The sequence below is a fragment of the Nesoenas mayeri genome (assembly GCF_963082525.1).
Source record: "Nesoenas mayeri genome assembly, chromosome: 9".
In the NCBI taxonomy this organism is placed as follows: domain Eukaryota; kingdom Metazoa; phylum Chordata; class Aves; order Columbiformes; family Columbidae; genus Nesoenas; species Nesoenas mayeri.
Genome location: NC_137557.1, coordinates 13,199,901 through 13,214,440, shown reverse-complemented (window position 1 = coordinate 13,214,440; position 14,540 = coordinate 13,199,901). Strand labels below are relative to the sequence as shown.

General features: G+C 39.8%; 2 protein-coding genes across 3 annotated transcripts in view; both read left to right on the top strand.

Moving 5' to 3' along the window:
- Nucleotides 1–5,179, top strand: part of ATP13A3 (ATPase 13A3) — a gene marked incomplete at both ends in the record, with an annotated part of 55,246 nt that extends 50,067 nt beyond the window's left edge. For both annotated transcript variants that reach the window (XM_080349745.1, XM_080349744.1), the window contains 2 exons: nt 3,365–3,454; nt 4,982–5,179. In XM_080349745.1, coding sequence (XP_080205871.1) covers nt 3,365–3,454; nt 4,982–5,179 — 288 coding nt within the window. The remainder of the gene's footprint in view (nt 1–3,364; nt 3,455–4,981) is intronic.
- A 4,771-nt stretch (nt 5,180–9,950) lies between these two features.
- On the top strand, nt 9,951–14,271 carry GP5 (glycoprotein V platelet; the record flags this gene model as incomplete). Its single annotated transcript, XM_080350096.1, has 2 exons — nt 9,951–10,082; nt 12,320–14,271. The coding sequence occupies exon 2, from the start codon at nt 12,346–12,348 to the stop codon at nt 14,269–14,271; it is 1,926 nt and encodes a 641-aa protein (XP_080206222.1). The 5' UTR covers nt 9,951–10,082; nt 12,320–12,345.
- Between the last annotated feature and the right edge of the window lie 269 nt (nt 14,272–14,540).

The following is a 14,540-nucleotide window of genomic DNA, read 5'->3' as shown; positions in this document are numbered from 1 at the left end:
TGTGGGCAGAAACAGGCCCTTCCTTTCATCCAGGTACCTCCGTGTTGTTACCAAGAATCAAAGTCTGACAGATGCATTTTCCAGAAGCAGTCTGGATCCAAAGGCAGTAATTTATTCCTGTGGTTAGTTGTTCTCCCTGTTAAACTGATGACATTTTTCCAACCTGAATACATTTAGGTTTTGGTTGCAGCCATTAGTCACTTTTTTTTCCACAAGTTGAAAAAGCCTTTCAACATTATCTAGCCCTTGCACACTACAATTACCTGCTTTTACTGAATAACATTCTCTGCAGCTTCTGGTCAGTATTTCCATTAATGTATAAGGGATTGCTATGAAGGTAACCAGCATAATGTTTGCTTGGATCATACCATTTGGCCTTTGAAGATTATTATGCCGTTAATATTCTTTCCAGTTGACTAGGGATTTTTTCCCCTTTTATTTGTGACTTAGTAAAAATAAAAACAAACTTTTTTTTTTTATACTTTGACCAAAATTATCAAGGCTTTGTGTTCACACTGTTGTTCCAAATAGAATTTGCAATATATTCTATTATGTTGCTGCCTAGTGGAACATGTTTTTCAGTGCTTTCACATGATAGGGAATAATTTGATTTTTCTAAAACATAGCAGTAGACGCAAATATCTTTGGCTTTTGCCTTGTGAACAAGTTTATCCTCTCCTAAAGATCCTGTGCCTTTCTTACCTTGTCTTATATTTACTCTAATGCTGCTTGTGATGTTTTCCTTTATGCCATTTAATTATTTTGTTCCTTTGTACTACTAAACTCTTAGTAGTTTTCTTTTTGCCTCCTTCTATTTTGCCTCCTTTTTGTTGAAAGTTAAATTTTGTGTATATTGATATCTTTACTACTGAAACAAAATAGTTATGCTGAAGCTGTAAAATTGTGCCTTTTTTGTCTTCCAGTAAATTTAAAGCAAACCTAGATAGAAATATTTTTTTCCTGTTTACTTTTATAGTCAGTTTTGACATTTTTATTACCACCTCTGGGAATTCAGCTCTTTTTAAGCACTAAGAGTATTCCCTGGAATTGAGCTTTTTATTGATACGTGGAGTGTAAATAGGTGGTGGTTACAATTTTCAGTCCAGTGATAAATGTTACTGAGTGAAATAAACTTCCCTTCTGCTGAAAAATTGCTTTGTTCTGCCAGTGATCTTTTTAACTTTTATACAACCTGGTGATGTTTCTGTTCGGGAGGTGTAAGAGATCTGGTAGAAAGTCTGTACAGTGTGTCAGTCCAGGTCCCAGCACATGCCTCTCGAGGACAGATGGTTCTCCTCTGGTTTAGATGTTCATAAGGTTCCACTCCTGGGCCTGTTGGTTGCCTCATCAATCTGTAAACTTCTGAATTTCTACTAAACATAACCTAAGCAATATAATTAATGTAGAGCATTTGCTTTCACTCAGTATTTCAAACCCCACCCCACTCTTTTTCCTATGCAGGTCTGCATTAGCATCTTTGAACACTTTATTCACCTGTCATTACCAAAACTGGTAGGGTGATTTGTCACATTCCTTTTAAGCAGGCTTTTACTATTTATCTCGTTGCCCATACTTTAGTAGTGGAGCAGAAGTACCTATGGAATTTAGTTTTCTTGATATTAATTGTTTGGGACGTTCTGCTTTGGCTTAAAACCTTTTTCTTCCACTTTCACTGCTAGTTGAATGCTTTGCTTAGACAGAGATAAGTTGTCTTGCTGCACAGCACGTCCAACAGAAGCATTGGCTAGTGATCTCACATCCCGAACCGTGTTTTATGATACACACTTCACCTTCCGTAACTTCAGCCTGCTTTTGTCCTTCCATTTGAACTCTATTTGTCCAACTCCAGCAGCATGACCCGAGGCTCCCTGAAGCTTTTTGGTGCAGTGCTGACTCATTGGGCCCAGTGCATTGTGTAGAAATCACAGGCTATTTTGTTCATAGAATATCCGGTTGGAAGGGACCACAGGGATCATTCAGTTCCAGTACAGCTCATCGCCTTTCTGTCCTTGTGTGCCTGGCTGGGTTTGCTGCTCCCTACACTTTTCACTACAGTGTTACTGGGTACCACAGGTCATGTTCTGAGTATCTAGGAAAAGCTGCTGGTGGCATCTCCTTATTTCTTTTAACAAGGTACTCTATATGTGTGTCACCTAGAGTTTGTGCTGCTGAGACTAATCCCTCAGTAATTGCCTCTTTAAATGTCTTGTAATTATGGGATATGTGAGGGATTGGATATCTTCTTTTGTTACACTTGCCAGTTTGATGCTTTTGTGTCACACTATTACCCATATGTAGTTTCTTCATTGTTTCCATGACAAGAATAGTTTCTGACTGTGTCCCAGATGTATTTTCTGAAATGCTGTGTAAAACTGTTGTTCCTTCCATGCAGGTGCCAGACTAGGTTCACCAAACATGCATATTCTTCCCACCAGATGATAGAATATATTGCACAACAAAGGCAGATCCCAGCAGATGTTCCTCCTTAGCCTTGATGCCTTGTATAGTCATACTCAAGCCAGACTGGCTTCAAAAATGAACATCTAACAAGTTGAAGATTTGTTGGCAAATGCTTTCTAAAAGCACTATAACATTTGGATATATAATAAAATCATAAGCATTATAAAATCTTTTGTAAAAGCCTGGCTAACCAGCTCCCATTTCTCAATGGCAGGCGTTGGTCAGTTGTTCAAAATGGAATCTGACCAAAGCTCAGAGTTGTAGGCTCAATGCCACGGAAGATGCAGGTTCACACCTGTGTTGCCGGATTTGTTCAAGGTTCTCAAGTCCGCCCACACAGCTGTACGAAAATAACCAGATGCACTGAACATACTGTGCAACTTCTGCCCTCTTTTCCAAAATCTGGAACAACTCCTGCAGAATTCCTTCAGGCTTCCTGCTGGTGGCTCAGCTTTGCCACCCCGCTGGAGGTTTTCTGGGAATGTCACTGGTTGAAAACAGCCTACGAACAAAGCATAGCTCCAGCATGAAGTACACTGTCACGTTAAAGATGGTTTGAGGGGAAACTGCTTTAAGCGCTCATGTCTGTGGTGCTTCACAGGTTTTTTAGAGTATTGAAACACATTTAAAATGTGTATTTAGGATTTTTACCTGTATCTATGGATGCAGTTTTGGTCATTGTTGATGTTGATTTAAAGTACATGTTCATATTCTTAAATCTCATGTGAGCACTTTACGAATGAAAGTGTTTGTCACTTAAGTACTGAAAAGTAATGTAAATTCTCCTTTTTACCTGGCACTGAATTAGTTATGCCTAACACAGTATTTCAGGTTTTATTTGTAATGTACACGCTAATGATCATTAGTTTCTTTAATTCTTCCCGCTCACTACAATGTCTCACAGAATGTCCTCCTTGATATGATCCTTTGGAAGGTTGTGTTCAATCGAGACAAACAAGGAGAATATCGCCTCACCATACCCCAGCCGCCTCAGGTTGGAGACTAGTCTTTTGCTGTCATCATTTGGGTGCATGCAGATGAATTCAGTTTTGTCTTTTTATGATCTATAAGTGTCTGTTGTCTTATCTCAATCTTAGGACTGTTTAAATTACATTTCTGTAACTAGAATGTTAAAAGGAAAGGCTTCTGGTTTTAGATTTTTTTTCCTTGTTGACTCTTAAAGAATTTAACTCTGTATACAAGAACTGCCAAGCAAACCCAGAGAATTGCTTTTAAGACTTTTCTCACTTCATCTTCAGTTTGCACATTAGCAGATTTTGTTTGTGATGTCAGGAGTTAGCATGCTAGGACTGGAAACGTCTTGATTTGCTTGGAAGCAGAATTGCTGGCTCTAATCCAGTTCTTTATGAAATTATTTTGGTTTAGAGTTTTAGGTCATTGTCTGAGAGCAGTAATTAACATGTACAAATGAAATGAAACAAAATGGCAAATAAAAGTACGTTATTACTGCTTCAGATGGTTTAAGAGTTGGAAGGATTTGGCTTCTACTGTTCGGGTGACCATGAATCTTGGTCTGGTCTGCCCCTCTGTCATTAATATGTGAAGGAAATCTATGCAAATTCCATGAAAACTTTTTCTTTAAGCCTGTCAGCTTATTACTTGTAGCTAGTTGTACATTTGCTCCTGCTAGAATTACAATAGTTTATTTCTCAGCACTAAATTTTATTAAACATATTCACTTCAGATTTAGACTTGTCCTTTTGAGGCTGTTTGAGAACAAATTGCTTTGTGTTCACTGAAGAATGGAAGTTCTGCTTAAGGCTCGTGTTTGGTTCAGTTCACCAACTGATAGAAATTCAGAGCATGAAGAAAACCATAAAATTGATCTGCATTAAAATTTCAGCCCTGCAGACTGTGGGTGCTTTCTGAGACACGAGAGGGGTTGATTCTGTCTTGAGAACGAGGAATGGTGCCTTTCTTATCCAGCTAGTTAAGTTGCATGCATTTGGGACTGGGAAAGGAAAAACAGGAAGGAAGACTTAAGCTCAATAATTTGTGTTTGTTTTAATAACTATTAATGTGTGTAGGACTTAGGTTTCACAGTATCAGCATGTTAAATTCAGCCACTTTTGGCTGGTTGGCTGCCTTCAGTTAAACGAATCATTGCTTAAAAAGTGATTTGAGACTCTGTGAATTTAACTGCTTTTTCTAGATCGGACTTTTATTTTTCAATAGTAACATCGTTTAATGCTGCCTGTTATATCTGTGTTTATTGAAGCTATTATAAAATATGCAATAAAGCTGTTGGGGACCTTAGATGTTACAACAATGCAGATAACTCATTTTTTCTTAATGTTTTAAAAATGTTATTGCTACCATAGTATAGAAGAAATGGTGTAACGGCTGACTTTCTGTACTATGCTTTCTGGGTCCAATGTGACAAGGAAATAATAAATTAGAAACTAAAATAATAGTTTTTCTTCTAGAGATTTGCTGTGTTGTTAGTTATATTAATTTGTTCTCATGGTAATCCAGTTTCCAAATCTTTTCACTTCTGCAGGAGTCTGTGGTTCGCTGTGGAGCCTGTTTCCTTTCTTTCCTGTTTGGTTGTAGAGAGAGGACACCAAAAGCCAAGTATATGCACCTAGCTCAGGAACTGCTGGTTGATCCAGAATGGCCACCAAAACCCAGAACAACAACAGAAGCGAAAGTACCATCCCAAGAAAATGGTTCATATCAAATCATCACTGTAACGTAGCAGTGGATCTTGGTGGCGTGTGTCTTTAGTCGTATTCAGAAGAATGTAATTGTAAGGCTTCATTTGAAATTACGGTGTACTAAAAATGTCAAATTTGAATGCAGATGTTTCCAGCTGTGTTGTCTCTCGGAATACGAAGTTCAGAGCCAGACATCTTATGGCTATACATTTTAAAAATGTAGGTTACCTTAGGCAGAACAAAAATGATTGCATTTCCTTTCATCTTCTTTCAAATTTCATTATTCCTAAATGAGATGTATTTGAAGGTTTAAACTGCAGGGCGGTTAAAACAGGTTCACTTGCTTTGCCTGGAGTATCTCAATCATTGTTCTAACCTGCTTACCCGAGCACGTGTTCATGTAAACCCTATGATGTGACGCTTTCATGGTCGTTCTGGAGGCACATGTTAACCTTGTCATGCCTTTTTTTTGATATTCACTGTCAAAAAGCTTTGTGCCTCAGAACAGCTCTAAAGTTTTGGTGTGTGTACCTCTGAAGTTTGTCCCTGCTAGTAAGGAGTGTTTCCAGGTGTCATGTTTGGGTTTTAAGTTTAATTCTTTAGTCTGCCACAGCAGGAATTAGGAATGCTGTAGAAGCAGTATGCTCTGTCCTTTAGAAGAAAGCACGTTGCTTTCAAGTGGGTTCTTTGCTTCTTTTCTAGCTAAACCCCAAGGAGGGGCTGAGGTGGCCTCCAGAGGAGGAGGCACTTGGCTACACTCATGTTTTTGGAGAAGGAAGGCTAGGGAATCTTAACACTTTCTTCTGACTCATGTTTTATTACATTTAGCTATGCATTTCTCCACAGACCTTGCTTTTTCCAGCAGAAGGGTTGGATTATCCCTTTGTGCACCAGTTTTTTTTGTAAATCTTAAGATAATTTCCCTGTATCCCTTGAAGCAGTGAGGCCAGAGTTACTGCTGCAAGGGAAATGGGGGCGCGAGGGACAAATATTTTCAAATGCCCACGCTTGGGATTTGTGCATGTTAAGAACATATGCATTTCAAAGATTCTGCCAGTATCTTAAGCACTATATGTAGCTGTATGAAACAAAATTAAGATTAAATAGACGAGCTAAAATCTGTCTTGCTGCAGAACTATAAGGCTTATGTGGATTTTGTTTATTGAAGAAGAAAAAAAAAAGAAAAGAAAAAATGCTTGCATCACCAATAATGCTGCTTAAGCACTTGGGGTAGTGATACATCATTTTGCCATTAGGCGGTGGCAAAACACAAGACCACTAGAAAAATAGGTGTGCAAAGATGTAGAGGCAAGCATCATCTTCATGTTCAAAGCTTAAAACTTTTATTAAAAGAAAAAAACACAAAACAAATGTATCTCCAAACCATCTTCACCTTGCTAAACTTTCAGAAGAGTCGTCTTTGTTGCCTTTGGGAAGATGATAAAATACTGCGTCTTGATCAGTGTGTTTTGACCAGGTGCAACTGACTGGTTCAGAGTCCTCCCGGCTTTGGGAGGGGATCTGGAGAACTCACAGTTCTGTAGAGATCCTTTAGAGAAGGAAGACGAGTCCTTTAGAATAGTCATGGAAGGAGGGCCTCAAACTTTCTGGTTAGCCGGGGTCATTTTGAAGAGTGTGTATTCTGATGATGGAATTTGAGGTTTTGTGTTTGTGGGTTGGGTTGTTGGTTTTTTTTTTTTCAATTTTTATTTTTTTAAATTCCTGTGGAGACAATTTCATTCCAGCATTGTTTTAATACGGGGAGTTTTTCAGGTCAGGCCTAATTCCCTTGCGCTGTCCTACGAGGCAGAACGACAGTGGCCCCCGCTGCTCAGGCTGTGGTTTCTGCAGTGCTGAACACACCGTGCCAACGGGGAATTTAAAAGTGGTGCTAAATGGTTTGGAAGACTTTTTCCTAGAACTTGGGTGTTTAAGTTATTAGTACTTGGTCCTCAGAAACAATATGCATATGTTGTACTATCCTCCAGTCCAGCTGTCAGCTCTTTTCCTGATTTTGTTGGTGGTTGGTTTTGAGGAGTGGAGCAGGAGGAAGGGGGAAGTGGTTTTCTTAGCACTCATTCAACAGAGCAATGTAAAAGTCTTATTATCGTGGCTTCTTATGGTCATAAACATTGAACAACATGTAGCTTTGAAGAGGCTGTGGACTTGGATAAATCAATTAATCATGAACTTAAATCCATTGGCTAATTTCTGACGATGTTGATTTTACAAGATTTTTGTAGCATGGAATAATTGATGAAGAATAATTCTTAGCTGCGTAAGTAACATTCAAATTTAAAGAAAAATAATATTTTAGTTGAAAATTGTTGTGAAGCTATGCATCTTGGACCTGGGAGCTGTGACTTATCCTTAAACTCATAAGCTTTTGCTTTCCATTTCATTGGCCATTTTTAGCTTGTGGGTTCCATCAGAAATGAAAGAAAATATTTGTGTCTTTCCCTTTTACATGCTTTTGCTTAATACTTTCTCTAAACTGATAATTTCTCTCTTTGGTTTCTGAAGCTACTCTTTCAGTCTTACTCTGGTTTATTAGACTTATCTAGCAAGTGAGGAGGAAACAGCTTATTGAGGTGGGCTTGTCTTTGGAGAACATCTTAGGGAACTCTTACTAAAACTGAATTTGCCAAGTGTCTCCACTTGATTGAGTGACTAATGGGTCACGAGCCCATTAAAGTGGGATATTTTGCAAGTGGAAGCTGGTTTCCTCAAGGTATGTGTTCAGAGTTAGTAAATGTTCTTGAGGTTGCATGCATGAGCTCTGACCTATTTGCTTCTGGTGCTTGGTCAAGAATAATAAATCAGCCTTTCTGAGAATCCTTCTTGTTGTTGCAAGTTCAGCCACAAAATGAGCTTTTGCATCTTCTGCGATGATTGGGATTTATGCCTTCCTGCCCAAGAGCCGAGCTGGGCCATCTATAATTTTTCTCTTTATGAGCAGTTTAGTTTTTCTGGTTTTCAGAAATGCAGCAAACTAGATCTGCACTAGCGTATTCAATTTCTGCTTTGAAGTAAGATGCAATTCAATGCATAGAGAAAAAAATCTCTGTAATGTTCGTCTTGGAAGTCTAAATTCAGGTGAACAGACCAATTTAGTGAGCTCCACTAGATACCTGGTAGATGTTTTCTTCCTGCTGTATATTTTGGCCTTACATCGAGGAGTTTGATTTATTATTAAATTATTTGTGTATGCAGACTTTAATCTGTACCTATTTTACTTTGATGTATTAGGATTTGTAAATATGACTGATTTTTAAATATTATTTATGCACATACTTAAAGGACTGGTCTATCCAGAAAAGCAATTGCTAAATAATAAATGTTACTTTTTAGAAATAAATGGCAAGATCAGTAAATTGTATATCCCTCAGGGTTCTTTTTAAAGTTGTTTTTTTTTCCTCTTCCCTTCAGACTCAATTAGCAGTAACTCTAGTTTCATATACTATAGGACTAAATCTACTGTAAAAAGAAAATGCTGCGAATAATGCTTGAATAGAAGCGGCTAAAACACCCCCAGAACTAACTGTCCATATTCATCGTAACTTTAAATTGGAAACTCTTACTGCTGCACTTTTAAAAGTTGTTGGATTTTTAATTCTATTTATTTTTTTCTTTCTTCATGAAGGTTGTGCTGAACAGTCATCCCAAATTGGGTCAATAATCCTGTACTGTATATGTGTATACAGTATAATACTAAGCAGATGTGGAGTCCTTTTTATGCTGCAAATTTTTAACGCTTATGTTGGTCACCACAAAATGAGAGAGCTGAAGTTCTGTAGGATTTCTCCCATGAAATTCTGAATTGTAAACTTAGGTTTTTGTATGTCTAAGGACAAGCTGTGGGGTTTTGACAATTTTTAGAGTCTTGAATATGTTGATTTTATACAGTAAAGCTTCAGGTTTTTAGAGCTATTTTCAACAAACTGCAGCTTGTTTGATAATTATGTGAACCAGAAACTACTCAGTTTGTCATTAATTCATCAAGCCTAACACAGATTAAAAGGTTCATTACAGTGCTCTCTAGAAGCTCAGCTTCCTTTTATTTTTAGATCTGAAATTATACCATGTCTTTGTATTTAAAATGTGTACTGCTGCTCTAGAATGGTACCCTGTTGTCAAGAGGCATACATGAATAACTGTACAATAGAACTGTAAATAGACTTGTAAATCATTTTTGTGACCGAAGCTCTTTGAAAATAAAATTAAAATGAGCAGATATTTTAACTCTTCTCATTAGTTTCATGAAATTACTTTTAATTATTTATACAATTAGATCCAAAGCGTGTTGAAGAGCGTGTGTCTGGTGAGGGCGGGTGGAGCAGGATAGGTGCAGTGCGGCTCTGCTGCAGCGGGATGATACTGACCATGCTTGTGCCTCCTGCCTTTGAGAGACGTTTTAAAGCCAGACCTTGTGCATGCAATAGCAGCTCATTTCACCTTGCGTTATCCAGCTGTTCCTTCCGTTCTTTGACACATGAGGGCATGATATTGGAAAGTCTCTTGGGCAAAGGTTTCTGGCTGTAAGCTGTTGCCATTGGCACAGTCTTCTCAGACCATCACACAGAAATGAAGACACCTTTTCCATCCTGCAGCTCACCTTCTGCTTAAGCATTCATTGGCAGAGCACATTATTTTAAACTTGAAGACAAGATACTTGAAATACCTAGTCACTTAATTACAAAAACTTAATCTTTCAATTCCAAGCTCATATTTTGATAACTTAAAGCTTTTCTCCCTTCAGAATCTTTCAGGCTTTAGGTTTTGTTGGCCTGAGAGTCCAGAAGACTTGGAGGAAAAACAGAAGCCAAATGGGTCAACCCTGGATTGCTTATCCAAAGTGTTAAGTAAAAAGACTCTTCATTCCTTGCTCAAATTGCTTTGACTCCAGTCCTGCAAGAAAGTAGAAGTGAGAGCAGCCTTGTGAAGGTACGTATCAATCACTTGGTTCTTTAAAGTAGATGGGTCCACTCCTTTAAAACCTAATGCACCTATGTAGCAGACTGAAACCGTCTATAACACATTTGAAATTTCTAACCGTAATTTATGTTGAAATGTAGATTGCTGACTTTACCCAGATTTGCATTGGTTGTTTGAAACACATACTCCAATATCACTGTCGAACAAGCTACAAGTGTGTTTTGCGCTGTTGCGTGTGTGCCTTCAAGCCTCCTCCTGTTCAGTGAGTGCTCTCAAATTCTACATTTGGAGTTGCCTACAATCCGTGGAAGCGGGTTGCTTACACAGCTAAACGTAGGCAAAATCTGCTCTGAAGCTTAAAATGTTCGTTGGCCTTTCACAGTAATTACGCAAATACGGGTGAAAGTGTTATCTAGAGGATGCGCTTTGCTGTTTTACTTCCCATTTAAAGTGCAGAATCATGGTGAAGCCTGATTGCCTGCAATGCTCCTAGTAAGTTCCTCTAAAAAACAGATAAACTTTTAAGGTGCAGTCTGAAATTCCTTTTTCATGCTCATATGAGTTTAGAAACCTGCAAGAAAGTAAAAAAGTTAAGCACCATAGTTAAGCACCACCCACCCCCACTCTGCCTGCGGGCTGAGGCGCTCGGTGCCGGCATCCTGCGCTCAGGGACAGGCTGGTGTTCGAGTGTATTGAGGTGATGGTGTCACTAGTGTATGAGAGAAGGCCAGTTTTCGAGTGGGGGTGCTACTTAGAAGGGTGAGGTTCTCTGAAAGATTCTTGTTTGACATGGAAAAGTCGTTTGGAAGGTGAAATCTCATGGCCTTTTTTGGTGACTTACAGTCTCATTCGAAGAGTTGTAGGAAGGCCAGTGAGGGTTTGCTTTGCAGCACCACGTCGCTGGTAGCTGACACCACTAGATACTGTGTCCTTCCATTCCCGAGGAAGGGATGCAGATTTTACCAGTCTGCCGTACTCTGAACCCAACCAAGATTTTCTTTTTTCCTTTAAAAAGTACTCCATTTTGCTTGTTTTTGATGCAGCAGCTGGTTCTGATCCGTGGTGGTGTGTTCTTGTCAGCAGTTCAGGCATGTGAGCAGCTCTGCTGTCCCACCTGACTTCTTTTTAAGTGATGGTGCTTGTCCCCATGCCTGTTTGTGGGGTTGGTGTGGGAGAGCTTCATCCTCGCCCCCAAAACGGGTGTGTTGGGATGGACCCATCCCAGCTTGGGGGTGTTGACTGTTCCAGTTGTGTGTGCAGAGCTGGTCCCAGCTGCTGCTGCTCCTGCTGCTCAGCCGGGCGCTCAACTTCCAGGTTTCTGGTACACTTGGTGATTTCACTCAGAAAGTATTTCTAAACTGTGGATTTCTGTTTGACTTGCTCTTTTAAATATTATCATTATAGCTACAATGATTGCTTTCCTGTTCCTCTTTTTGTTTGGAAATCTGTACAACTTTCCAACTTCTTGGTATGTTTCATGCAGATCTACCTGTATTGGTACAGCTTGGCACTTCTTTCCTCTCATTTCATCGTGTTTTTAATACCACTGATAACTTAATATTGTGTTAAGCTATTGAAATGAGACTGGTTGGTTATCAGAGGCTCGCTGCTGTCCTGTGCTGCTTGAGCTCTTGTGTGTTATTTCAGGCTATGTCAAAAATAGCCTGTTGCTTCTTGTGTGTTCTTGGGCTGTTCCAAGAAGTGATCTCTTGCAAATGCGGAGAGATGATCCAACAGAACTGTGTGCTGTTCTGCTTTTGGCCACTTAAAATACAGGACACCCTTTTAACCTCCATTATCTATTTTTGCAGGCTAATCTTTATTTTTAAACCTCAGGTAACCTACAATTAAAAAATATTGTGGACGCAGGACCTTTTGATTTTATTTTTTTTAAGCCTTTCTGCATGTAACTGAATATAGTGCTTTTCTGTTCAAATAAATACATGCCTTATGACTACTTAGAGTTTCATCATGATTTTCATATGCTTTTATTATAGTTGACTAGTACAAATATAAACAAGGAATACTTGATTTACAAAAGTGCTTTATCTGTACTTCTCAGTGTAAGGTGAGCACTTTAGAAATATTTGCAGTCAACAGTAACAGAGATTTTGAATTTGGCTTTCAAGCCAAGAGAGATTTCACACACATTTTTGCAGGCTTTATGATATATTCACACAACTTAGGCTGCTAAATTGTCAACTACCTGTGATCAAACCCTGATTCTCTCTTATCTCTTGTAACAGCTAATGTTTCTGGCACGTCAACAAGGATGTTGGTGTTTCATTTGTCAGTGATGATCGAGCTTTTCTTCCAGTTGGATGCATCTGTTTGTCCTGAAAAGTGTGACTGCTCTTCGAAAACTGCAATTCATTGCTCTGGTCCCCACATAAAAGACCTGGAGTTGTTAAATCTGCCTTGCAACATGACAGCGATTCACATAACGGACACTAACGTGACGTACTTGCGGGATGTTTTTTCTAGGATGGTGGAACTGCAGCATCTCATCTTGTCTTCAAACAACATTTCTCTGATTTCACCAATGGCTTTTAAAGGCTTGAGAAGGCTAAAAGCCCTCAAACTGCTGGATAATAAGCTGGTTGAACTTCCCCCAGAAGTGTTTGATGACATGGTACAGCTTCAGCAATTGATCATTGAAAATAACAGGTTGAAATCCATTGAAGAAAATCTGTTTGACAGACTGGCTAGTTTGGAGGAGCTTTTCTTGAACAAAAACCAACTCTCAGCACTTCCTACTGGTGTCCTGAAGAAACTTGCCAAACTCAAAGTACTGAATTTGTCGAGAAATTGTTTGGCAGTGCTGCCTAGAAATATATTTAGTGCGTTAACCAGGCTTGAGAAGCTGATGCTGTATTTTAACAGGCTGTCTTCAGTGGAGTCTGGTTTGTTTGATAGCCTGAAGGAGCTGCTGGAACTCTTCCTGCATTCCAATAACATCCAGTCCATTGCTCCTGATGCATTTCATTGTCTTCAGAAACTGAGAATCCTTACGCTCTCCAGAAACAAGCTTGAGGTTTTGCCTCCTGGGCTTTTTCTGCACTTGCATGACCTGTCTAAATTGACATTGTACAAGAACCCCCTCAAGTCTCTTCCAGAAGTATTGTTTGGAGAAATGAGGCATCTTGGTAGCCTGTGGCTGTATCACACAAAGCTCTCGACAATACCAGATCTTGTGTTCAGTAACTTGACAAATTTAGAGCTTCTTGTGCTGAGTTTTAATCCAGAGCTTAGTGTTCTTCCTAAGAATGTATTCAGTGGTCTGAATGAACTGCGGGGCCTTTCTCTGCATACAAATAATATTTCCAGTCTGCCAGAGGGCATCTTCCAGAGCCTTCAGAAACTGCAGAACATTTCCCTGTTCGATTCCAGGCTTGAGGCTCTTCCCAGAAACCTCTTCCACAATCTCAAGCACCTTCAGAAAGTTTACCTCAATAGCACTAAGCTGCAGTCTCTTCCCGGAGAAATCTTTACTGCTCTACCCGAGCTGCAAGAAGTTTTCCTTGATGGCAACCCTTGGAAATGCGATTGCCAAATTCTTGGCTTCCAAGAGTGGCTCCAGAAGAGCAGGAAGATAGTTAGAAACGTGCCATCTCTGATGTGTGACAGCCCGCTGGCCCTGCAGAATGTTTCTCTTGTGGCTCTAACAGATGATCACCTGAAGTGCCTGCCAGCCACAGCCATTACAGACCAGGTGTTCAGCTCAGCTTATTCCCCGGCTTCAACTTCTCTCGTGACGGAGCACTTGACATCATCTGGGGAGACTGCTGTAACTGCAGTGTCTGACGTGGACACCAGCACACCCACACCAACGCCTCTTGCAGCTCCAGGTTTTACCTACTCACATGTTGAAGATGTTGGACAGCCTTGGTTTCATGTCTCAGCTGTTCCAACCCGAGCTTCTCCCAGTGTTGTAATAGAGCCTGACAGTGTCAGAGGAACAGATTTAACGACTCTTGCCTGGTGGGATGAGCTGCCAGCCGGCAGGAGCGCCAAGCCCTATTTTAATACCAGAATTGCTTATTGTCAGCTATTCTTGTGCCTTCACACTTTGATTTTAGTGCTCCAGACTGTAACCATTGTGCTCAGTCTGTATGTGATGGGTAAAACCAGGCAGCTCTTGCACTCCCGAAATACTCTTACTGAGCCTGTAGTTCTGATAAAATTTTTGAGAAGATAGAGGTTACCAGCCAGAGAGAGGATTAGAAGCACTGTTTTGGATGCGTTTTGAGTATTTGGGCAGTTCAAACTTGATTCAGATGTGGATTACAAATCTTCATAGCAAGAACCATAAAGACCTTGTTTTCACAGCATCATGAAAATGTACTTTTGTGTACCTTACGGGGTTTGCCAAAAGTAATCACTGTGCATTGCTACAGTGCTCGGTGCGCGAACCCAGAGGGAGAGCTGAAAGAAAATCTGTGGTCACCTCTGTGTGTGGTGCTGGTT